Below are 26,450 nucleotides of genomic sequence, written 5' to 3' on the forward strand. Positions count from 1 at the left end.
TCTCTTCCTCTTCTTGTCTTCTGGGTTCATCCCAAATTATTCCCCAAGGGAAAAATCGCTCAAGGATTTAGGGCGCTCAAGGATTTCCCCCAAGGGAAAAATCGCTCAAGGATTTAGGGCGCTCAAGGATTTCCCCCAAGGGAAAAATCGCTCAAGGATTTAGGGAAAAGGACAGTCTCCAAGAGGTCAGGTGGAGCCCCAGCCTCAGGGTGTTGAGGGAGGGGCTGGGGGAAGCGGGAACCTGTTCCTAGGAGACACTGTTTACCGGACACCTCGTCCTAGACGGCTTCCCCGAGTTCTGACATGGTCCCAGGAGTAGGAATCATTCATTATCCCACACTGCGGAGAAGGAAACCAAGGCCGGGTAAAGTTTTGTAGGGCCCTCAAAGTTGCAGAGCTGGGAATAAAGTCCGGATTGGGACTCAGGTCTGTGGGCAATCCAAGGCCGCCCCCTTTACTCTTCAAATGCTCTTTCCTCCTCCGGAAGCCCTCGCGTCCTCCTCCCTACCCCACCTCTTGTTCCCCAAGCGTGGCCAGGGCTAGGGCTCCAGGGCTGCGCCAAGCGCCGTTCGGTCTTCCCGGGGAGAATTTTCCCCGGCCCGGGGCTAGGGTCTGGCGCTGGGGCGCCCCTCAGACCTGCGGGATCTCCCCTAAACTCTGGGACGCTGAGCGCGGTGAGCGAGGTCGCCAAGGCACAGGTGGGGCGGGAGCTCGAGAGAGCTGAGCGCGGAGGCGCTGGGGGCGGGACGCCGGGCCCGGGAGCGGCCAGGGACCGCTGCAGCGCCGCAGTGCCAGCCCGGCGCCCGCGGCTGCCTGCCCCAGCCCCTCAGTGGCGGCTCGCTCTCTTCTCTCCCTCTGAACTAGACACAGCCGCTGCCGCTGCCGTCCGGTGCGCTGCAGACTCCCTAGAACAGCCCTGGCTGTCAGCGGGCACCAGCCGCTTCCTGTCCCCAGCGCTAAGACTGGAGGGGCGCGCCACCTCCACCGAGCCAGAGACGCTTCAGGAGGCAAGAGAAGTCCCCGCGCGCTCCGGGGCCCGGCGCAGCTCATGGTGAGCGCCCTCTGGGGCTCGAGGGTCCCTTGGCTGAGGGGGCGCATTCTTGGGGTGTCCCATGGGGCTGCCTGGGGGTCGCAGGTCTGAAATTGGGACCGCCCACAGACCGCCCCGAAATGCTGCCGCCAGGGAGCAACGGCACTGCGTACCCGGGGCAGTTCGCGCTGCACCAGCAGCTGGCGCAGGGGAACACCGTGGGGGGCTCGGCGGGGGCACCGCCACTGGGGCCCGCACAGGTGGTCACCGCCTGCTTGCTGACCCTACTCATCATCTGGACCCTGCTGGGCAACGTGTTGGTGTGCGCAGCCATCGTGCGGAGCCGCCACCTGCGCGCCAAGATGACCAACGTCTTCATCGTGTCTCTGGCCGTGTCAGACCTCTTCGTGGCGCTGCTGGTCATGCCCTGGAAGGCAGTCGCCGAGGTGGCCGGTTACTGGCCCTTTGGAGCGTTCTGCGACGTCTGGGTGGCCTTCGACATCATGTGCTCCACAGCCTCCATCCTGAACCTGTGCGTCATCAGCGTGGACCGCTACTGGGCCATCTCTAGGCCCTTCCGCTACCAGCGCAAGATGACCCAGCGCGTGGCCTTGGTCATCGTCGGCCTGGCCTGGACCTTGTCCATCCTCATCTCCTTCATTCCGGTCCAGCTCAACTGGCACAGGGACCAGACGGGCTCTTGGGGCGGGCTGGACCTGACTAACAACCTGGCCAACTGGACGCCCTGGGAGGAGGACGTTTGGGAACCCTACGTGAGGGCAGAGAACTGTGACTCCAGCCTGAATCGAACCTACGCCATCTCTTCCTCGCTCGTCAGCTTCTACATCCCCGTGGCCATCATGATCGTGACCTACACGCGCATCTACCGCATCGCCCAGGTGCAGATCCGCAGGATTTCCTCCCTGGAGAGGGCAGCAGAGCACGCGCAGAGCTGCCGGAGCAGCGCAGCCTGCGCACCCGACACCAGCCTGCGCGCTTCCATCAAGAAGGAGACCAAGGTTTTCAAGACCCTGTCCGTGATCATGGGGGTCTTCGTGTGTTGCTGGCTGCCCTTCTTCATCCTTAACTGCATGGTCCCTTTCTGCAGTGGACACCCGGAAGGCCCTCCGGCCGGCTTCCCGTGCGTCAGTGAGACCACCTTCGACGTCTTCGTCTGGTTCGGTTGGGCCAACTCCTCACTCAACCCCATCATCTATGCCTTCAATGCCGACTTCCGGAAGGTGTTTGCCCAGCTGCTGGGGTGCAGCCACGTCTGCTCCCGCACGCCGGTGAAGACGGTGAACATCAGCAATGAGCTCATCTCCTACAACCAAGACACCGTCTTCCACAAGGAAATCGCAGCTGCCTACATCCACATGATGCCCAACGCTGTTACCCCCGGCAACCCGGAGGTGGACAACGATGAGGAGGAGGAGGGTCCTTTCGATCGCATGTCCCAAATCTATCAGACATCCCCAGATGGTGACCCTGTTGCAGAGTCTATCTGGGAGCTGGACTGCGAGGGGGAGATTTCTTTAGGCAAAATAACACCTTTCACCCCAAATGGATTCCATTAAATTGCATTAAGAAACCCCCTCATGGATCTGCATAACTGCACAGACACTGACAAGCATGCACACACACGCAAATACATGCCTTTCCAGTGCTTATCCCTTTATCATGTGTTTCTGTGCGGTAGCTCATGTGCTTAGAAACCTCACCCCATTGATTGGTAGTTCAAAGAATTGGCGGAAGTGGTTGCAATAAACTCAGTCAAATATACCCAGCCTACCAGAGATGGACCAATGATCCTATTAGAGAAGAGAGTATGGTGCTGCGTCCTTTAAAAAAAAAAACAAGTGATACTTGGTCTTAAAAAATATGCTCTCCCCTCCCCTTTTAAACTAATGGCTTATTCAGTCACTTGTTTGTGTTTGAATTGATTTTTAAACAGCAGTTTGTGTGTGTGTGCAGTGATGCGGTGGGAGCACAGCTTTCCTGTGTCTGGATTCCCGTGACTCTGTGCTCATGTCATTTCTTCTCTCTGTGCTGGTGGGTGTCTCTTCACCATAGCTGAAGAAGTCTCTCTGATTTATTCTGGTGTCTAATAAACACAAATTATTTGTATTATGCAGTGACTGTCTTTGCTTTGCTACACTGGGTTTCAGGATTGCTTCCGAAAAAATCATGAGTGCATCCTTAAAATGCAAAGAAGATATTTGCTGGGTCTGGAAGTACATGCTTATTCTCTTTACAGTTTGGCCTTGAAGATACACCAGGGCAAAGGACCTTGAGGAGCTTCTGTTTTCTCAGGTTTCTTTTTATTACTTATACACGTGTTGGCTCTGTGCTGAAACCTGGATTCAATGGCATGGCATTAGATCTTCTCAAGCCTAGATTTTTTTTTTTTTCCTCATTTGTAATCTGTTTTGAAGTAACATAAGACGACTCTCCTGATTCCTAGACAGTTGCGATCAGTTCATTGAAAAGATCATGTAGAATAATACCTTGAATCTTTCTCCATCTGAAATCTGTAGCATGTTTTAGAATGACATGGCTTTTGAGAAATCGTGTTTTCTGAAGAGCTTTGAAATGTGTGAATCAAGATGCTTTAAAAAAGAAACGCTATTTTTAAATAGGCATTTTCCTTAGTGGACAATAGCAAAATAGGGAAATGCTTTTTAACTAAAATGTAGAAGCCAGAGATGAAATGTGAATGAACTTGAAATTGGAAAATCTGTAGGTCGAGGTGCTCAATAGAAAAGCCCAGCTGACTCCAGTGATTTTGTTTTTGCTCTCTGCAGTGTGGACAGTCAAGGGGAGTGTTTTATTCCAGACCCACACCAGTTGAGAGCATATTATTACCATCAGATCTAAATGTGAGCACTATTAATGGAAGCAAATGAAATGAGAATATGCAATTTCTTGCAAGTCCCTGCTTTGAAGCAGTTTTATCAAGGACAGTTCAATCAATTTTGATCTCTTTAAGGATAATTTTATTGTCAGTCTTCTGTGCAGCCATATTTTGATCACTGCAAAATGTGCAGTTCCTGGCACATAATGCTTAATAAATATTTGTTGAATGAATGACTATTTCTGGAACAGTGAGATTGAAAGCAAATCCTATTCAGTATGTCAATTTTTATATATAATTTAGTCAAAATGATACTGGAATCTGAGGTCCATGTTCAGTTTCTGACCTCCTGTGAACGGATAGCTAAGCAAACCATTAGGCAACATTAGGAGCAGTGAAAAGCACACAGCTCTAGGATTCAGGAGATGGTCGCGTGACCTTGAATGAGTCAATTAACCTTTCTGGGCCTCATTTTCCATCTGTGTCTGTAAATGGAAACACTTATACTAGATCACTGTTTACCCAATTGTGCTTTGTGATGCAGATGTTAATGGAAGGGGTCTCAGGTGAAATAAGTTCAGCAAACCCAGGTTCAATACCTGCTTTCTCGATAGGACTTCTTAGAGCTTCTCCTGTGCACGATGCATCCTCTAGTTGGGGAAGTTTCTGTATCAGTTCCCAATGCCGTTCACCTTGTGAACCTTGTTTGGTGGAATTCCTGTTACTGTTTCTCTGGAGTCCACAGTCACGGTTTGAGAAACTCAAATCTAACTGACCTGGAAGTCTTTACAATATTCTGTTCTAAAGCACAGGTTGCTATAAGCAAAATCTTTAGTGAAAAACACTGTTCTAGGCTCCAGTTTAGACAAGTTCTGGGTTATGGAAAATAGATTATGTAAGGACTTCGGAATTTCCTTTTGTAAAATATCACTCACCATTCATTATAATTTTGTACTATGCACTAGGCATTGCTCTAGATGCTGGGAATATAGTTGTCAATCAAATTCTCTGCTGTCTTGGAACATTTAGGTGAGTCGGGGGAGAGATAAGCCAATAAAGAGTTCTGTACTATACTGCACTGCATTGCACTGTGCCGTACTGATCAGGATAGGTAATGCCAGGCAGGGGTAATTGCTATGTTGCAAAAAACCCAGGGTGAATAGGGTGGTGAAGCTGCTGTTTTATTTATGGTGGTCAGGGGAGGACTTTCCAAAGACGCACATGAAGAGAGACCTTGATGAAGTAAGGGTTGGAGGGCTGCTAATGTCTGAAAAGGAGAATAATCCAGGCAGAGGGAGTGGCAAGTGCAAAGGCTTGGAAATGGGGTTGTTCTTGCAAAGGCTTGGAAATGGAGGAGTGTGGTTGGAAGGCTATAAAAGAGGAGCATGATAGGATTAATGTTAATTGCCATAGCAGCAATCGCAGCAGGCATGACGGAGACTCAGCCTATGGTGGGTACAACATATGTATTAATTAATTTGACTCTCACTGCCCTGTGAGGTAAGCACTCTCATTACCCCATTTTACAGATGAGGAAATGAAGGCATTGGCAGGGTGTATAACCAGCCTGTGGTCACAGAGCTGTTGAGTGGCAGAGCTCAAGTTGAACCCAGGTAGCCTGACCGTGGAGTCTTTAATCCTAACTGCACTTTGATGGTGAGAGAGGATGCCAGGACATCTTCAGTCAGCAAATGCACTAGTTCACAGATCAGAACATTCAGTTTTTTGTTCATTTATTACTGAAATCGTTAACTGATTCATCCCCACAGCTATACGACAGCAGATCTTCATTTTGTACCTGCTCTGTGCACGGCTTTGTGTTTGGAGGGAAGGCACCCTAGGGTTATGGGCAAAGTAGTTCTTACTTGATGGGCCAAGTGCTTTCCTGTATTCTTATTTATTCCTCACATTAACCTTACACGTTATTATTTTTCCATTTTACAGATGAGGACATAGGGGCACAGACGACCTTGAGGACAAGGTTGTTTGTACAAGGTCATGTGAGTAGTGGTGGAACCAGGGTTCAGTGTAGGTCAGTGGTTCTTAATTGAGGGAACTTTGCACCCTGCACCCCCACAGATATTTGGCGATGTCTGGAGACATTTTTGGTTGTCACAGCTCAGTGTCAGGTGCTCCTGCCATCTTGTGGGTAGAGGCCAAAGATGCTGCTAAACAACTTATGGTGCACAGAGAATTATCCAGCCCCAAATACCCATGTTGCAGCACCCAAGAGGCCTTGGCCAGGTGGACAGACCCCAGGTCCCAGCTCCCTGTCCACAAGGCCACCTGCCTGGGATTGGAGGCTCCACCGCCCTGAGTTTGAAGTTTGGTTCCACCATTTATTAGTCATCTGAATTTGGGCACCTTTCTGAGCTTTAGCTTCTTTATCTGAGCAATGGGCACACGAACCACACAGAGTGTGTATAACACAAAGCACATGCCCCAGAACTTTCTTGCTCTGATACATGCTGAATCTTCTTTTATAATCAGGCCTCCACACGCCATATTCATTGGTTAGAAGTGAGTCATTAAGTCCAAATCATATTCAAGGGGAGGCAATTAGACTTCACCTCTTCATGGGAAGAGTGCCAAAGCATTTGCAGAAAAGATGTTTCACATTTTATGCTTTATTTTTAACAACTGGTTCTCACAGTTTCAGACTTACAGAAACCTTGCAACATGGTACAAAGAATTCCTAAATATTGTTTACCTAGATCTCCCAAACATCAATATTTCACTGTATCACTTATCTCTGTTCTTCCCTTTTTCTTCTGAGTCACCTAAGATGTGATGCCCATTTATTCTTGAGCATTTTGTTGCATATTTCCTAAAAACAGGGAATTTTCTCATCTCATCTACAGACTTTATTCAGACTTCGCGATAATGTCCTTTATAACAAAACAATCCAAGACCATGTGTTGCATTTAGCTGTCCCCTGTAATTTGAAAGTTCCGCAGCTTTGTCTTTCATGACGCTGACCTATGTGAAGATTACCTGGCCAGTTACTTTGCAGAATTGTCCTTCAACTCAGGTTTTTTGGTGCTTTTCCATGATTAGATTCTGTCATGCACACTGGGCGGGAATATCACAGATGCCATGCTGCACTCCTCTAGCGCATGACAAGAGGGGCAGGTGCTGTTAATTAGTCCCCTTACTAGCAACGTTAACTTTGCTCATGGGGTTACGGTGCAGTCTACCATTTTACCCTTTATAATTCATAAGTATTTCCTCTGGAGAAATACTTTGAGACTATGAAGATATCCTATTATTTCTCGAACTTGCATCCATTGGTTTTCGCATTTATTAGTGACCTTTCCCTGAATCAGTTATTACTGTGGTTGTGAAAAGGTTGTTTTTAAAAAAATTCCACCATCTTTCTAAATTTATTGTTGGTTTTCTACTGTAAGAAACAGTACGCTTTTTCCTACGCTCTTCCAATGGCCCTTTGCAAAGGGTAATTAGACCTCAGTTGTCTACACGGGTGAGATCTGTTCAACATGAAGGGGGCTCTATTTTTCTACACCCTTGATAGTTTGTGGATTTGGGAAAGCATGCCCAGTATGGCCTGTCAGGGCTAACACATATGTCCCCGTTCGTATGTCAACTTGGCTTCATGGGTAGGGGCTGCCTGGAGTCCTGGGATGAGAAAGACTCCAAGGTTGCATTCCAACCAATGACATTGAGGGGCCTGGTTAATAAATGATTTCTATTAGGAGCTTGGGAGGTGGGGGATGTGTGAATGTTCTAAGTACTTGCTATTCTGGGTCTCTCAATAGCCCCTAAACCTGTCTATCCTAGAACCACTTGAAAGTTAAAATATTGATGCCTGGGGCCCACTCCAAATTAGTTAAATCCAAATTTCTAGGAATAGGGCCTACGCCTCACTTTTTAAAAAAAAACTTGAATGTGTTAGAACGTATATAGCCACAACTGAAAAACACCATTTGTCTACACTATCATTAGGCATGATTGAAATTTATCTGCCTTGATCCTGCCCTGATCTTGCCTTTGCTACAATATTAAATGAGCTCTTATTATCAACAAATACATCTAAGTATTCTCTAGATCTTTTATTAGCTTGAATTATTCTTATTCAGGAAACATAAAAGATTTTGAATGTATGGTCTTTGTGGTTGATGGTCTAAATAGCTAAATTCAAACCTCACTGCAGCTGTGACTAGAAAGTCCTCATTGATGGAGAACCCTAGAGGTCCTTTTACAGAAGAAAAAATAATTCAATGGGCTAAGCTGTAATATTTTGCCTCTGATTCTCAGATTCCTTGTTGGTAAAACGGGAATGCAAAATAAATAAGGAGTCTATAGTAAGTACCTAATGAGTATTTGTTGGATAAACAAATTAGTGGAATACAAAATTAAAATACTTGTCTCATTAAACATCTAGAGAAAAAGGAGACAGATACAGAGCTAACCCATGCCTGTTACACCGTTTAATGCTAGGTGTATGGAAGCAGATACTGTGTCTCTAGTTTCACAGGCTCTCAGATTGGGAGGAACTGTACTCTAGGAGCTGCATGTGACTAGTCATTCCTAAGAAGTCCCCACCCCAGTACCTGATTTGAAGAGATTCTGAACTTTAGTTGATGCTGAAGTGGGAGGAGACTTTTAGGGATGTTGGGAGGATGTAAGTGTATTTTGCATGGGGTGGGGGATGTGAATCAATAGGGGCTGGAGGACAGGATTCCTGGCAACCCCTAAGATGGCCTCCAGTGACCCATGCCTCCTGGTATTCCTGCCCTTGTATAATCCTCTCCACTCCCTTGCATGTTGGCTGAATCTAATGTCTTGCTCCTAACAAACACAATATGGCGAAAGTGATGAACAGCACCTCCGAGAGGTTACAAAAAGACAGTGACTTCCATCCTGCTCACCCTCTCTTGCTCTCTTGCTTTCTTGTTCTGATGGAAGCCAGCAGCCATGTTGTGGGTGTTCTATGAAGAGGCCCAGTCACAAGAAACTGGAGGTTGGGGAAGTGTCTGACCAAGAGCCAGCCAAAACCTGAACCTGCTAATAACCACATGAGTGAACTTGGAAAGGAAGCCTCCCTCGGTTGAGCCTTCAGATGAGGCCATAGCCTTGTATTACTGCTTGATTGCAGCCTTTGGAAGACTGTGAGCCAGAAGACCCAGGAAAGCTTTGCCTGGGCTCCTGACTCATAGATACTATCAGAAAAACACTTGCTGTTTTAAGCTGCTAAGTTTTGGGTTAATTTGTTACTTTGCAATAGATAACTAATATAGAAGAAAAGGGAGAGAACATTTATTGAATCCTTCACTATACCCCAGGTACTTTGTAAACCTTTTTCCATTTCATCCTTAAGTCAACCTGGATGAAAATATTCAAGTTCAGAGATGCTGGGTGAGTGCCAAGGGCAGGATGTGAAATTACTACCATTTGATTTGAAAGCCTGTGCTCATTTCTCTATTCCAGGATGCAAACCAGGAGACATTTTCTATTCTATGTTTCTGTTTTCTTTTCTTTTCCTTTTTTTCTTTTCTTTATTTTTCTTTTCTTGTGGCAGGGGGACAGGGTCTTGCTCTGTCATCCAGGCTAGAGTGAAGTGGAGCAATCATGGTTCACTGCAGCCTTAAACTCTTGGATTCTGGTGATCCTCCTGCTACAGCCTCCCAAGTAGCTGGAATTATAGGCATATACCACCACACCTGGCTAGTTTGTTTTGTTTTGTTTTGCTTTTTAATTTTTATTAGAGACAAGGTCGCCCAGGTTCGTCTCAAACTCCTGAGCTCAAAGGATTCTTCTGCCTCAGCCCCCACAAAGTGCTAGGATTACAGGTAGGAGCCATTGCGTCCGGCCACATTTTCTGTGTTCGTAAAGTCAGCAGTAGAATAGCTAACGTTGCTGCTAACAGTGTGTATAAAATGAGTAGTTATTAGTGTCCCTGCATGCAGCCACCTACTGTTGCTGACCTTCTGGGCCTCTGCAGCCAAACACACACCAGGTACTTATGTACACACACTCCACAGGCACACAGATGCCTCCGCAATACACATGTGGCCAAGAAGCAATTGCGAGCACACAAGTGCACAAATAAGCACACACATGTGTCTTCACAAAGAACTATCTCCACCTTCATTTTCTCCCATCCAAGTACTAACCAGGTCTGACCCTTTTTAGCTTCTGAGATCAGATGAGATTGGGCATGTTCAGGGTACATGGCTGTAGCCTACACCCTCATTTTTAAATGAAAGACCCTTTGAGACAGTTCATACCTAAATATGTAAATAGTACACAAGATTTTGCAGCCTGAACAGAAACAACCACTATGGTTTTTTCTCTTTAGCAATTTTCTATTTGCTTTAAGCACATTTGAAACCTGGCTAGAGACTTCATAAATCATGTTGACCACTCCCCGTGTTGTGCAGATGCGGAAATTGAGGCCTTGAGGGACTTGCCCACGCACCCCAGCAAAGTAGTGTGAACTGGAGTCCAGGTCTCCCAACTCCCAGTTGACTGTCCTTGCTGTGGCACTGTGCACTGTTGGTGGGGAGAGCACTCCTGGTCCTTGGGAATCCATTTCCGAAGGACATCAGGAGCACAAACAAGTTCAGGCCCTATTGTTCTTTCCACGTAAAAGAAGTTGATGACATTTATGCTTTTCTCACAGTATCCCATTAAGATAGAACATTGTTGAATTATTTGTGGATTAAATACAGATGTGCAGGGATTTTAGGGCCCTGATTGATTTTCTACTGAAAGAAGTGAAAGGAAGGTTAATTTACAACTGGCAAATGTTAGCTCTTAGGAGGGGGCAAAACAGCATTTCAAAGGCCTGTTTTTCGTTTGGTTTTGGTATTTCATGAAAGAGATTTTTCTGTGCAAGGTGGCAGGAAGCCATTTTCAACAAGAGCTAAAGGGAATGAAGATTCAAAAAATGCATTGAAAACAAACTCAAAGATGCCGGGCCTTTGTTACTGCAAGCCCCTCCTGCAGGATGAGAGGCTGCTAAAACAAAATCAATAATTTAAGCAACTTTCTGTCCCTCTCTCCCCTGCTATTCTGGTAAAATGATTTGACATTTCAGACAACAAAGAATGAACATCAGACCAGGAAGAAAAGGGCTTGGGTATGAGTCCCAGGTGTGTGATTTTAAGTAAATGATTAAATGTTTCTGAATTTGGTTCTCTCATCTCTAATAATGAAACCATCATGCTTACATCTTGAGTGTAAAAAATGCTCATTTACTAGAACTCACCCCATATCAGATGCCACATTAGGATTTGTGCAGAATGATCTCATTAATTCTTTTTTTTTTTTTTTTTTGAGATGGAGTTTCACTCTTGTCACCCAGGCTGGAGTGCAATGGTGTGATCTTGGCTCACTACAACTTTTGCCTCCTGGTTTTGGTTTCAAGTGATTCTCCTGCCTCAGCCTCCCGAGTAGCTAGGATTACGGGCACCCACCACCATACCTGGCTAATTTTTTGTATTTTTAGTAGAGACAGGGTTTCACCATGTTGGTCAGGCTGGTCTCGAACTCCTGACTTCAGGTGATCCACCCACCTCGGCCTCAAGTGCTGGGATTACAGGCGGGAGCCAACACGTCCGGCCTCATTAATTCTTTATAGCAGCCCTGTGAGGAGGTCTGTTCATTCTCATTGTACATCTAAAGGTGCTGAGGCTCAGAGAACTCAAGCTCCTCGCTCAGGGTCACACAGTTAAGAAGTGACAAGGTGGAGATTTAAACCTATGCTTGTCTGGCTAGGCACTGTCTTATATAGTAAGAGTGTGGGGATGACAGATTGCAAAACAAAGCAAAATAAAACTCACAAGCTCTGAAGATGTAGTGACTGCCTACTCTGCCCCTGTGCTAGTGACCCAGAGTTAAAGATGGGTTCTCATCATGGTCTCTGCTTCTGTGGACCCCTCAGCGGCTTGAGAAGAAAGCAAACCTGGTGGTGGCGACGAGGGGATCTGGTACTTTGGATTCCATTTTGGACTCATTTTAAAATACATATGGGCTATTCAGGTGGGTGTATGAGCTGAGGACCAGAGCAGAGGTCTGGGTTTGGGACCAACATCACCAAAGATGATAGCCAACCCTGAGTGACTGCTTAATTTGTGCTGGGCACTGTGCCAAAGAGTTTTCATGCATTACCCCATGCTTCTTTTTTTTTTTTTTTTTTGAGACAAAATCGCACTCTGTCACCCAGGCTGGAGTGCAGTGGCGCGATCTTGGCTCATGGCAACCTCTGTCTCCCGGGTTCAAGCAATTCTCCTGCCTCAGTCTCCAAGTAGCTGGGATTACAGGCGCGTGCCACCACACTCAGCTAATATTTTTGTATTTTTAGTATAGACGGGGTTTCATCATGTTGGCCAGGGTGTCTCGATCTCTTGACCTTATGATCCGCTTGCTTCGGCCTCCCAAATTGCTGGGATACAGGCATTAGCCACTTTGACCGGCTGCATTAACCCATTATATCCTCAGACTGATGCTGTGAGGCTGTTGTCCTCACCCTGCTGTACTGAGCAGTGAGAACACTTGCTTGTAGGTGAAAGTTAAAACCTCAAGGAGGATTCTTCTTGAAAGCCATCCCAGGGTTTTTCTTTGGTGATTCATGATCAGTCTTATGCCCCAAGTCCCCACATTCCCTCTATTTTGAGTCACTCAGTCTCATAAGAGCCCCTGGTGCCTTTATTTTGCTTCATTTGAATTCTGGATTCAGCGTGCATCAGAAATGTTCTCCCTGTGAGCTGGAAAGCATTTTTGTGATGGCTGGGCTGGAGGACCATTAAGAAAATGTCTCTGCACACCAACAAAAAAGGCTAAAGCCTTAATTGCTGATCAAAAAGGCAACAACAGGAAAGGATGCACCACTGCATATATGGTGAGGGACACATTGCCTTGGTCAGGGCACAGGTCCTCTGTCCCTGAGTCCTGTTTCCTTGTGGGGGTAGAGGACATTTTCATACTCTCTGTCCCCAAAAGACCTCAGGGGGAACCAAAGAGCAGCATGAGCAGAGGACCACGGTCATGGGCATTGACTGGGTGCTTGCTACATGCAAAGCCTCTATGTTAAGCACTTTGGAAACACTAACTCATTTAGTGTCCCAACAAATCCAGGATGTAGGTACAATAATAGTCCCACTTTACAGGTGACAACATTGAGGAATAGAGAGGTTTGGTGATTTGCTCAAAGTCACACAGTACGTGTGGCACAGCTGAAATTCAGACCCACAAGTGACACTCTAGAGCTTGTTCTTCTCACCGAACCCCCTGCCTTTCATGGTTCTGTGGCTCATGCTCCTATAGACTTAAGTCCTGAGGCTGAGGAAGGGTCCTCAGATAAAAGACGTCAATTTCTGTGTCTTTTCTGAGCAGCCCTCATGAACATCAACACTCATTTGAGATTATTAAGAGCATTTGCCTGACCTTAACATTGTCATCCCAAAGCTCTTTGCCAAGTCATTCCCATCTCCACAGCCCTGTCTTTCTCCAGCAGGCTTGGTCTGTGGTTCTAACTAACACAGAAGGCTTGGTTCATTTGGATGCAGGAAGTGAGGAGGAATAATATGAATGGGATTGATCAGATGCCTCAATTCTAATCTGTTGAATGGAGATACTTATCATACCACCTTATGCAGTGCTGTAAGGATTAGACGGGATTCTTTACATAAAGGACTTAGAACAATACCTGACATGTTGTTAGTACTCAATTGACTTTATACAATGTATTAGTCAGGCTTTGTTGTGATGATGCTGCATAACAAGTAATCCCCAAATCTCAATGCTAACAACAAACATTTACTTCTCATTTCTGTAGGTCAGCTGTGGTTCTATAGGGCTCTTCTGGGCTTGGCTAGATTCAGATGGGCCTGGATCTGGGTGGTGAAGCAAATTGGGTTCCTATTTGCTTCACTTGGCTCTCATGAGAGGATCCAGGGAAGTAGCAGCAGCTATCTGAAGCATGCTCTCTCAGGCGGGAGAACAAGATCACCAGAGGCCATGCAGGAATATTTAATGCCTCAGCTTGGATGTGGCATTCACTGAGTCACTCACATTCCATTAGATGAAGCAAGTCACATGGCTAAGCCCAGTGTCAGTGGGATGGGGAAGTACACCACTTCCATGGAAAGGAGAGAAAACAGATGTTTGCTGAATAATAATACAATACTATGATCTACCACAATACTATGATCTATCATTATACTATGCTCTACCCTTAACATTTCTTGAGTGCCTAATAGCTCTCAGGAAGTGTTCCAAGAATCAGGGATTCTAGAGATGAATCACATAGCAGCTCTGCTCTCTGTTCTCAAGGGTGCCCTCACTACAGAGTGTGGTCACTGCGATGACAGAGGTGGCCCCAGGACAACTTAACCTCTCCTGAACTGTTTTAATTCTCACAATTTCCCCATAACCCCAGTATCACTATCCCCATTTTATAGACAAGTAAACTGGGACTCAGAGAGGTTCAGTAATTTTTTTTGTTCCCATGGCTAGAAAATGGCTAAGCCTAGAACCAAACCCTGGTGTGATTGTTCCAGGGTTCCATTCTTTGTATGACCACTCTGGACTCAAGTATGTAGGCAGAGACAATAGAACTGAGACGGAGACTGACCAAAACTCTCATATCTTAACAGGAGCCCAGGTCTGCATATGTATGAGCCTCATCCATACATACGCAAGCTCTGGCTGAGACATCTGTAACCTGGACTTTCATAGCTGGGCTACTAACTTCAGTCATCTGAAGGAAGATTCAAGTTATCAGCTGCCACCAATTCAGTGAATTATCCATAAACTTGTTTCTACATTGCCCTATCATGCTCAGTCCAAGCCCAAATCAAATGCTCCCTCCTGAAAACTTCTTTGATTCCTCAGCCACCAGTTTCTGCCTGTGTTGCCCGTCCACAGCACCAGACACTTAAGACACTTTCTCTATGATCCTACGATTTTTTTTATTTTTTTGAAACAGGGTCTCACTCTGTCACCCAGGTTAGAATGCAGTGGCGCACATGATCCTACAATCTTGATGTATATATTTTAGGCAACCACTGCTCACAGAAAGCCCATATTCTCTTATTCTACTTCCACAGTCCCCAGAGTTCCAGCCCAGTACTTGGCATTCAGCAGGGGCTACATGAAAGTGTGTGGAATGAGTGAATGAATGATGGATGATAGAGGCCGCTAGGTCCTTAGGAAAGACAGCAGATGAGATTTATTTTTTATTTTTGTCCCTATCCCCTCTTTGGTCCTTTAGAGGGATTTTAATTAGGATGGGTCTGGTGCAACCAGGTGATCCAAGGGTTATAGGCATAGAGGGAAGTAACTGGAGCTCCCTTTGGTTACCACAGTAAACACTGGTGGTGGAATGTCATTGTCTTATCTTCTGAGAAGTAACAGGAGGCTTCCATATTCTTGTGTTTCTTCAAGTGTCTCTAGTCATTAAGCCAAATACTCAGCTTATGCAATGCATTTAACCCAGATGATTTAGAAGTGGCACCTTCCCAATCAGTCTAGAGCATTTGCGTGGTCACTGTATTCCAACATTCACTACAATTAGGGACTGCCAGAGAAGCCTGATTGTCTTCATGGGTTATTTATAACCAAATCATAGTAGCAATCATTATGTAAAGAGAATTGTTTCTCCACACCCCCAACTTCCCCGCCTTGCCCGCCCCCAATGTCAATCCATCTATTTTGTTTAATGCTTCTGGCTGCAGTGATTAGATGTAATGAGCATGATAGGGCTTTGAGTTGGAAAGTGCTAGAGGCGAAGGAGTTTTGTTATTCTCATCCTTAGAGACACTGAATCCCAGAGGTAAAGGGGACTTAAGAGATTTCTAGTCCAGCAATCCCATGTTATAGATGGGAAAACTTGAGGATCAAAGTCAGGTAGCTTCATGAAAAGGGCATAAATGTGGAAATCTAAGACTCCAATTCTAACTGAGGCTTAATCACAGATAATATGTGTGATCTTGAGCTACTTGCTTAGTGTCTCTGGGTCTGAGTTTTCCTTTCTGAAGATGGGGAAACTAATACGTATTCTAGAGTGATTAGAGATAAAGTGTGGAAGTAGCCAGGTGTATGGCAGCTGGTACAATGGATGCCATAGTAAAGGAGTTGGTGCCAGCATCACTGCATCACTGCTCTCTTCCCATCACTCCACATTGCCTTCAACTAGCTGAGTGCTCCTGCTGAAGAACCGACTCCTATGTTCCCTGGCTGTCAACCTGACTCAGTCTGACTTTTCATAAGTGCAGGTAAGCAAGATAAAATGGAAGTTCTTGTTCCTCTCTACAGACAGAAAATACCAGCAGGAGACCAGCCAAGTAGAGCTGTGGGAAGTCTTCAGACTCACCCCATGGTCTCACCCCATTTGTCTTAGTTCCTTTGCACTGCTAAAACAAAATACTTTAGATTGGGTAATTTATAAACAACAGAAGTTTACTTTTTTTTGCAGTTTCAGAAGCTGGGAAGTCTAAGATTGAGGCATCTGCAGATTCAGTGTCTTAGGGAGGGCTTGCTCTCTGCTTTAAGATGTTGCCTTCTTACTATGTCCTCACGTGGTGGAAGGGGTCAAAAGTTCATCTTCATCTCTTTTATAAGGTCATTAATCCCATTCAGAAGGGCTCTATCCAAATACCTTGATCAGCTCCTAAAGGCCTTACCTCTTAAAACTATCACCTTGATTAAGTTTCCACATATGAAATTTGGAGAGACACAGACATTTAGACCACAGTAGTCCCCATCCTCTGATGTGGACCAGCAGCACACTCTCAGTCTTGCGTAAATGATGTTGCAAGTACAGCTTTCTGAGCTCCATTCCAATTGTCCCTCCCCCAACCTCCATAGCAGTTTTGGTGAAGCCCTACGTAATTCCATGACCTATAGGCAGATTTGATAGATGGTGTTATGTTACCAGGAGTGGGGAGCTGCCAAAACACAAACCCTAAAATGTGTGGCTCTAGGGTCAGACGGCAGTCAGCAAGAGAACTGACCACAAAAGCCACATTCAAATGAGCCATGTGTCTTACACATGTGGTAGAAGCAGGGTTTCCAGAAGCAGCAAACACCAGTCTGCAAGTGCCTTCCACGCTTCTGCTTGTGTCATAGTAGCTGGTGTGGCAGCCATGAGAAGAACCTGGCAGACCTCCAACTCCAGGGACTGTGCCTGACTGCATGAGTGTACTAGGACTGCTGGAACAAAATGCAGTTGTCCCTCGGTATCTGCATTTCGAAAGGGTTGGAAAGACGGTAATCTATGTTATGCAATGGTGAAATATTTGGTAAAGCTGTTGTAGGAATAACTTGAAAGGCGGATGATGTGCTGAAGGAAATTAAAGCTTAAGGTTAAAAAATGGGGAAACTGAACGTTAGTAACATCCCTTGGTCACTACTGTAATAAAGAGATGAGCTCAGAAAAGAATTGGCTAAATTCTAAGCAGGTACGAAAATAAATAGAGAGGGTCCAGGACTTCTGGAGTCCCATTTCTCTTAGGAAGGGGCCTGCCTCAGCATTCCTGCCAACCTCAGTTACTGGCTGGGAGTGGCTTGTGGGAAGCTTGAACTCAGTGCAGAGCTGAATTTCAGAGCGCTGCAGCTGGGCTCTAGGTATGACGTGGGTTGAATTCTTCCCCCTCAAATTCATATGTTGAAGTCCTAACTCCTAGTACTTCAGAGTGTTACCTTGTTTAGAAATGTCCTTGCTGATATTATTAATTAAAACAAAGCCCTCTGGAGTATGGTGGATCCCTAATCTAATATGATGAGTGTCCTTATCAAAAGAGGAAATTTGGACACAGGCTTGTGCAGAAGATGATGTGAAGCCACAGAAAGAAAGTGGCCATTTATAAGCCAAGCAGGGAGCTCTCAGAATGAAATCAACCCTGACGACATCTTGGTCTTGGACATCTGTCCTCCAGAATTGTGAGAAAACACATTTGTGTTGTTTAAGCCATCCACTTTGTGGTACAGTCAGCCTTCCAAATCTGTGAGTTTTGCATCCTTGGATTTAAGGAGCCACGGATCAAAAATATTCAGGAAAAAGAACATTAAAAATAACAATCCATCAATAAAAATAATGCAGTATAACAACTATTTACACATAGCATTTACATCGCATCAGGTATTATAGGTAATCTGGAGAAGACTTAAGTAGATGGGAGGATGTGTGGGGTGATATGCAAATACTATGCCATTTTATATCACGGACTTGAGCATTTGTGGATTTTGGTATCCTTGGGGTCCTGAAACCAATCGCCATGGATACCGAGGGACAACTGCCTTTTGTTCCAGCAGTCCTAGTACACTCATGCAGTCAGGCACAGTCCCTGGAGTTGGAGGTCTGCCAGGTTCTTCTCACGGCTGCCACACCAGCTACTATGACACAAGCAGAAGCATGGAAGGCACTTGCAGACTGGTGTTTGCTGCTTCTGGAAACCCTGCTTCTACCACATGTGTAAGACACATGGCTCATTTGAATGTGGCTTTTGTTGTCAGGAGGAAAAAAAAAAGATACATGGCTCAATCTCCTCTTTCACTCCAGCTGACAGGCAGTCAACCACCTGGCAGGTCAGCAAAGCTATCCTAGACTTTCTCCGCAGTCTCTCAGCCTCGCTGCCATCTGATCACAGACACGTGGGCAAACCCAGCCAAGATCAGTCTAGCTCAGCCCAGAAGAGCCCCTCCTGGGCCACTGCCTGGTAAACTTACAAGATAAATACAATTTGGGGGAGTGGTTTCTTCCAGCAGTAGCTACTGCTAACTGAGGATAATTATAACCTCACAGAGGAAAAGCCAGTTGAGGGTGTGTTTCTGAGCTGGTTTACACTATAAATTCAACCCCGTTGGAGATCCTAGTGAGCTGTGGAGAATGGAGTCAACACTGTAGCTCTGAAGCACAAGCGGCTGAGGGACTAACCCAGTGAGTCTCATCTGCCGTCATTGAGGGTGGTTCTCGCAGACATTAACTCTCCTGAACTGCTGGGTAGGGGTTGAGCCAGTTGCCGTAGCTTCAGAGGAAGTTGAGGTAGAAAAGTTGAGCCTCAGAGGGCCTTGAGATGAGAAACCATCAGGGTGCCCAGAAACTGTCCCCCCAAGCAGCAGGTGCAGTCAGCTACGGTGGCATCTCCTGCACGTGGTGAATCTAAGTTATAACATGGACAATGCAAAGAAACAAGGGGGTTACAGGATAGGGGGACCAGCCAGGGAGAATGGGTGTGGGAGTGCTGTGAAACTGCTGAATGTGATGCATTTTAATGGCTTTTCTTAATCTAACTCAGGGGATCACTTAATGGTGAACATTTCAGGCAAGGGTGAGCAAAAGACAGACTCCCAGCTGATTGATTGGGCAGCTGTGTTTGGGCTGCAGCGCTGGGAGCTCTACTCCATCCCAGTCGAGCTGCTCCCTGGAAGAGGCCACCTGCTTTGCCAAATGTGGTCTTGTTCCTGCTTCTCCAATGATGGGCTTATCAGCATAAGACAAGTGCTTACTAGCCAGGCTTGTTTACTCAGGACCAAACCTTTTAGATGGCCCTTCCAGCAGAGAAATAAGGATGTAGGTGTCATGTTTGATTAGAGACAGGGCATTTACAGATTAAAGGGTTTGGGAGAAATGTTTCTTAAAAATGCTTTTTGTTTTTTTTAATTTTAACTAGAACTCATAATGAGAAGTAATGAATTTCAAAGAAGTGGTGACTTGTGGATCCTGGCAATGCAGAAAATACAATGTTAGGTCTGCAGGCTGGCCCCCACTGCGCCTCCCCAGGACATTCAGGGACAGCCAGTGCCATGCTTGGGAAGGAAGGGCTCTGTGGCTGATGTAGAGGACAGGACTGGATGAATCTCCATGCTCATTAGCATAATTAGCATATTCATCTCTCTCAAAAGATGAGCAGTAAAGAACTTTCTTGTTTCTTTTCTTTCTTTCTTTCTTTCTTTTTTTTTTTGAGATGGAGTTTCACTCTTGTCGCCCAGGCTGGAGTGCAGTGGTGTGATCTCGGCTCACTGCAACCTCTGCCTTCAGGGTTCAAGTGATTCTCCTTCCTCAGCCTCCCAAGTAGCTGAGATTACAGGTGCCCACCACTACACCTGGTGAATTTTCTTTTGTACTTTTAGTAGAAATGGAGTTTCACCATGTTGGCCAGGCTGGTCTCAAACTCCTTACCTCAGGTGATCCATCTGCCTTGGCCTCCCAAAGTGCTGGGATTACAGGCATGAGCCACAGCGCCTGACTGGGTAAAGAGCCTTCTAATCCTGCCCAACCCAAGAACATTTCCCAATTGTATTCTATCACAGAACCCTTTCTGAAGACCCCAATTAACGTCCTCAGTGAATACTTTGTAGACGCTGGACTGCAGGAATTCACTTCACACCCATTTTCTTGATAGATATATGGTGTCAGAGGAGATGAAACTTGCTTGGCAAATGTATTGGCCTGGGAATTGGAAGGTTTGGACCTGGGCCTGACTTTGGCATTATCTTGCTATTTGTCCTTGGCATACCACTTAGCCTTTGTAGGTTTCAGTCTGTCTAATTCTCTCTGTTTTCTCATCTGTTAAATAAGGCTAATAATAGCTGGGTTGTTTGAAGATTAAATGTGAGTTCATGGGAAATTCTTAAACAGCCGGAACACAATATGAACTTGGGGTGTTACTGTGATGATGATGATTTTGATGGTGATGATACATGGGACTTTGTGCCTATGATTTGACTACATCCTCTAGCCGTATGCATTGCCATTTATTGGTTGTATATCAAGAACTGTGCTAAATAAATTATCTATTTAAATCCTCACACCGGCCGGGTGCGGTGGCTCAAGCCTGTAATCCCAGCACTTTGGGAGGCCGAGACGGGCGGATCACGAGGTCAGGAGATCGAGACCATCCTGGCGAACACTGTGAAATCCCGTCTCTACTAAAAAATACAAAAAAAAGACTAGCCGGGCGAGGTGGCGGGCGTCTGTAGTCCCAGCTACTCAGGAGGCTGAGGCAGGAGAATGGCGTGAACCCGGGAGGCGGAGCTTGCAGTGAGCTGAGATCCGGCCACTGCACTCCAGCCCCGGCGACAGAGCAAGACTCCGTCTCAAAAAAAAAAAAAAAAAAAAAAATCCTCACACCAACGCTTAACATAGGCAATATTCTCCCCATTTTACAGATGAGAAACTGAGGCTTAGAGAATTCATGTTACTTTCTTAAGGTCCCAAAGCCAGTACACAGCAAAGCCAGGATCCAATCCCAGCCTGAAATCTCTTTCCCAGTAAAAGAATAGTCCAGTGTCCACCATGAGAGATTGAGGAAACCTTTGCTGACAGCTATGGAGACACACTCTCTCACACTCTGACGTCTTACTGTATTTTCAGTAGCATTTGTTATCACTTGATGTCATGTGTCTGTGGCCTGCCTACCCCATAGAATGTCAGCACTAAGAGGAACGGAGTTCTTGATTGTCCTTGAACTATGGTGTCCTCAGTGCCTAGAACCCAGCTGCTGCAGTAGGCTCTCAACAAAGAATTGTTGGATAAATGAATGAAGGATATACTTATTAAATTCCTCCTACGTGCTAGGGGATATGTTAGATCCTCGGATACAATAATCACCAAGATAGCTTGTGTTTTTGTGTTTTGATAAAGCTTAGATGAAGTTGTCTAAAGGTTATATCTATTCATTTCTTACCCTCCCTCTCTTCCAACAAAATGTGTAACAAGCACTTTTTAACCATTGGTGCTCTGCAAAGTGATTTGAAGGTGTTTTACCCACACACGTTCTTCTCAAGAAGTTCATGGTTATTAAGGAGAGCAAGATACATGAACGGATGATAAAAATACAATTTTAAATCACTAGAAACTCTGTGTATGAGAAGAAGAAAATAGCTCTACCTGGTATCATGAAAGCTTTTGGAAGAAAGGTGATTGAATGTTTGTGGGTGAATAGGGATTTGCTGAGTGGACTCAGGAGTCATGAACTTTTATGGCTCCAGGGTAATGCCAGCAGGTCTAGGTTGAGAGAGGTCAACACACATGTAGACTTCACTGGGGCTTGGTTTACTGTTCACAACTTCTTTAAATGGCCCTCAACTCATCGGCCATTCTCTTTGACTTTCATTCCTCACTTCCTTCACCCACGGGCCGTTCAGCTGAGCAGAGTAGCTGTGACCTGTGGAAAGCAGCTTCTGTTCTGGGAGGATGGCGAGGGGTGGGACCCTCTTTTTATAGTCCACTGCTTTATTCCCATTTGCTGACTCCCCGCCACATACCAGCCAAGTTACGTGCCTGCCTACTGTGATGTTTCTCCCCTCCTTTCCTCCCACCAGGATTTTGAGGCTATATCCTGTCTTTGGCTAAATGCTGCATTTTTTCCTATTATTGTGTTGGAATCACTCTTCTTTAATCCTCCCATCTGCCACATCAGTACTACAGTCTTCAAGAATTGCAGCAGGATGGAGAGGAGAGAATTGCTTGGGCTTTAAGATAGTTTGATGAGGTTTCTAATTCCAGCTTCACCACTTTGTTAGGGTAGAGTCCACTCACGACAGTGGAACCCAGGCCTGCAAGTTCAAAAGACAGACTTTAACATGGGGAAGTAGTTGGAAGAGCTGAGAGGGCTAACGGGGGTGGGAACAGCCCCGCTGTTAGTGACGGCACGAGGCTTCTGTCCTCCCTAGAGCTACAGGGACAAAAAGAGGAGATGATGGGGCCACAGGGGAAATGCGGCCCCTGAAAGAGACTCTGCCTGAAGTGGAGAGTTGCCCTGGCCTCACCCTCTGCCAGCCTGCAGATCTCCTGCCTGTGTCTGCCGCTGACTGAGTCAGCTGGGCTAGGCTGGGTTAGGCCACATGACACACAACCCCTGAATCTCAGTGGTTTACAGCCGCAAAGCTTTAATTTCTTGCTCATGCTGTGCCAGTGGTGCTTCACTCCAGAACCCAGGCTGATGGGTCGGCCTCTCTGTGGGATGCTGGGGATTTCATGGCAGAAGGACCATAGAGAAGTGGTGAGTCACGAGCTGGCTCAAAAACCCTCTGCTCAGATGCAATACTCATCAAGCCCATCCATGTTTCATTGGCTAAGCAAAGCCTCATGGTCACTTCTGAATTCAATTCATCAGGAAGTATAACCCTGTGGTGGCTCACACCTGTAATTCCAGCACTTTGGGAGGCTGAGGCAGGTGGATCACTTGAGCTCAGGAGTTTGAGACCACTGTGGGCAACATGGTGAAACCCCATCTCTACTAGAAATACAAAAAACTTGCCAGACACATGGCAGGCACTTGTAGTCCTACCTACTCAGGAGGCTGAGGCACGAGACTCGCTTGAACCTGGAAGATGGAGGATGTAGTGAGCTCGTGCCACTGCACTTCAGCCTGGATGGCAGAGTGATTTGTGATTTGACTACAGATCAAAATCAAAAATCAAATCAAAGCCCCCATTGATCTTGATAAAGGAGCGTCCACTCTATCTTCCAGAACTACTCTGTGGATGAATAGTAATAGCAATAGCCAACAGTTATTTTGAGATTATTAAGTGCTGGGCACTGTTCTAGGGGTTTTCCATGCAGTAACTAATGATGTTCTCACAATAATTTTAGAAGTAGTTCTTACTATTATCCCCATTTCACAGTTGAAGAATGCTGAGGCAGGGCAAGTTAAGCAACCTGACCAGAGTCTCACAGCAAGTATGTAGTAGAGCCTGGACTTGAACCCAGGCTGTCTGGCTCCAGGGATTGCTCTTCTGTGCTGTACTTCAAAGGAGAGAATGCAGAGAAAGTGTTAGCCTGAGGCTGGGAGCAGTCAACACTCAGTAAATTCTTTCCACCTGCATGTTTGGCTGTTGGGAACAAGCCCCAAAATCTGGCCATAAACTGGCCCCAAAACTGGCCATAAACAAAATCTCTGCAGCACTGTGACATGCTCGTGATGGCCTTGATGCCCATGCTGACGGTTGTCGGTTTACCGGAATGAGGGCAAGGAACACCTGGCCCACCCAGGGTGGGAAACCGCTTAAGGCATTATTAAACCACAAACAATAGCATGAGCGATCTGTGCCTTAAGGACATGTTCCTGCTGCAGATAACTAGCCAGAGCCCATCCCTTTATTTTGGCCCATTCCTTTGTTTCCCATAAGGAATACTTCTAGTTAATCTACAATCTGTAGAAATAATGCTTATTACTGGCTTGCTGTTAATAAATATGTGGGTAAATCTTTGTTCGGGGCTCTCAGCTCTGAGGTCTGTGAGACCCCTGATTTCCCACTCCACAGGCAATAGTTCTGTGTGTGTGTGTGTCTTTAATTCCTCTAGTACTGCTGGGTTAGGGTCTCCACAACCAAACTGGTCTCAGCATATGGATCCACTGGAGAAGGCACTGGAGAAAGCACCCTCCCCTTGGAATAAAGGCTGTGCGCATGAGGGGTGGGAGGGGAGACGTGGGGGTAGTTGGGGAGCACAATATAGAGTGCCTAGCTTCACAGCAACCTGGGAAACATTGGCTTTCGAATCCCTGCATAATGTTTCTTGAGGCTGGAAAAATGGCTTTCTGCTGCCTGGCTCTCAGTGCCTGTGAGAGTCGCTCAAGGGGATGTGCTTGAACTCAAAATAGCTTCTCTGGAGGATGCTTGAACTGACCAGAGGAGCATCTGTTTGGCTTTTAAGACTCATGAAGACTGAAAGGGACCAAACTCATCGATTTCCTCGTGAGGCCCCTTCTCAGCCCACTTTTCCAGCTGACTGACACCTGCCTTCTGGTTGTTCAGGTGTTCATGTGGTTTGCCTGGGTACAGAAGATGGACCCTGTTTCTTAAAAGTAATCCCAGACCTAGTGGCCATCCAGCTGGCTGGCTTGCGGATGGAGGAGATGCTGTGACTATGGAAAAGAGGGGCCAGCAGTTCCACAAGGAATCAACTTCAGGTGAGTGCCTGAAGACACTGGCGTCTTTCTCTCACTTGTTCTTCCCAACAAATGGCTGATGTAGGGACTGTCATTTCCCTGCCAGGAAACAGAGGCTCAGTGGGGCGATGGAGACTGGGAACAAGAGCACCCAAGCATCCCTGGGGGACATCCAAAGCCAGGTGACCCTTGAAATGAGACTTAAAGTATAACTCAGAGTCTTCCAGGGTAAAAGAGATAGAAAGACATTCAAGGCAAAGTGAACAGCATATGGAAAACTTAGAGTGGTAAAGGAAGGAGGCATAGCCAGGAATGGCAAGTACAGCTCTAGCAAGGACTCAAGAAAGGCAGTGTTGGGGAGTGGGTGCAGGCCACAGTGTGGACCACCATCACAGCAGCTTGAGCAAGACCAGCTGCAGAGCTATAGCAGTGATGGAGTGAAGCAGACAGGCAACATCAATGCCCAGACAGGGGAAGCAGTACTGGAGGGTGACAGGAAAGGGAAGCATGCTCTCAGGGAGTGGCATCAGGACTGGGATGCTGACTGCACCTGGTGGGGAAGAGGACAGCTGAGTCCATGCGGTCCTCTGGTTTCTAGCCTGGACAGGTGGATGGCAGCAGCTATTCTCTGAGACAGGGCGCACAGAAGGAAAAACAGATTTCAGCATACGTAAGTTCTGGTTTGGAAGTGCTGATGAGCAGTGCCTGCAGGTGTCCAGACGGAGATATCTAGTGGGTATTTGAACACAGGTCTGCTGCTCGAAAGGGAGATCTGGCCTGGAGATACACATCTCATAGCCTTCAGCATGTTGGGTTGTTGAAATCATGGAGATGGGAGATATTTTCCAGGGATGGCATTTGGATATGAGAGGGATGAAGGCTGATGATGGAGCCTCTGTAAGTGTAGGAAGAGCAGCAAAGGAAGCCAAGCAGGAATGCTTAGAGAGGAAGGAGTGTCCAAGGCCCATGGTGTCACCATTCACTGGGCTACAAGTCGCCCTAGGCACTGAGTGTGGGCCATCCTGCCTCTCTGGTGGGTCAGGGAGGGCTTCTGGAAGAGGTAATATCTGAACTGAGCCTTGAAAAATGGCTCTGAAGCTGGTGAGGAAGGAGGGATGCCAGGAGGATGGAGAAACTGGGCATACTAAGGAATAACTTGTTACAATAATTCTAAGTGGTGACATTTCTGGAGAAATGTGGAAGCAGACTAATAAAGGGGGAGTTGCTTCCCTCTGAACAGCTCTCCAGTACGCCAAGCTGACCAGGTTATTCTTTGGCTTAAAAAAAGCATCTGAAGTCTCCCCAGAGGCTCTGGCAGATTTCCCAGAATGTTGTGTGGGATGGTAATAGATATTCCATTCTTCCTGGTTCAGTAGGCTTAGGAAGGGAGGGGTGACATGGTTTGGCTGTGTCCCCACCCAAATCTCATCTTGAATTGTAGCTCCCATAATCCCCATGTATCACGGGAGGGACCCGGTGGAAGGTAATTGAATCATGGGGGAGGGTTTTTCCTGTGCTGTTGTCCTGATAGTGAATAAGTCTCACAAGATCTGATGGTTTTATAAAGAGGACTTCCCCTGCACATGCTCTCTTGCCTGCTGCCATGTAAGATGTGCCTTTGCTCCTCCTTTGCCTTCCACCGTGATTGTGAGGCCTCCCCAGCCATGTGGAACTGTGAGTCCATTAAACCTCTTTTTCTTTATAAATT

The 26,450-nt window shown here is 46.3% G+C and overlaps 1 protein-coding gene across 1 annotated transcript; it reads left to right on the top strand.

Annotated features, from left to right (window-relative positions):
• Window positions 1-682: 682 nt before the first annotated feature.
• On the top strand, window positions 683-3,157 carry DRD5 (dopamine receptor D5). The gene has a single exon (XM_033215959.1). It carries the CDS (start codon window positions 1,171-1,173, stop codon window positions 2,605-2,607), a length of 1,437 nt encoding a protein of 478 aa, XP_033071850.1. The 5' UTR covers window positions 683-1,170; the 3' UTR covers window positions 2,608-3,157.
• Window positions 3,158-26,450: the final 23,293 nt, after the last annotated feature.

Source organism: Trachypithecus francoisi, unplaced genomic scaffold (assembly GCF_009764315.1).
Source record: "Trachypithecus francoisi isolate TF-2019V2 unplaced genomic scaffold, Tfra_2.0 Lachesis_group1, whole genome shotgun sequence".
Classification (NCBI taxonomy): Eukaryota; Metazoa; Chordata; class Mammalia; order Primates; family Cercopithecidae; genus Trachypithecus; species Trachypithecus francoisi.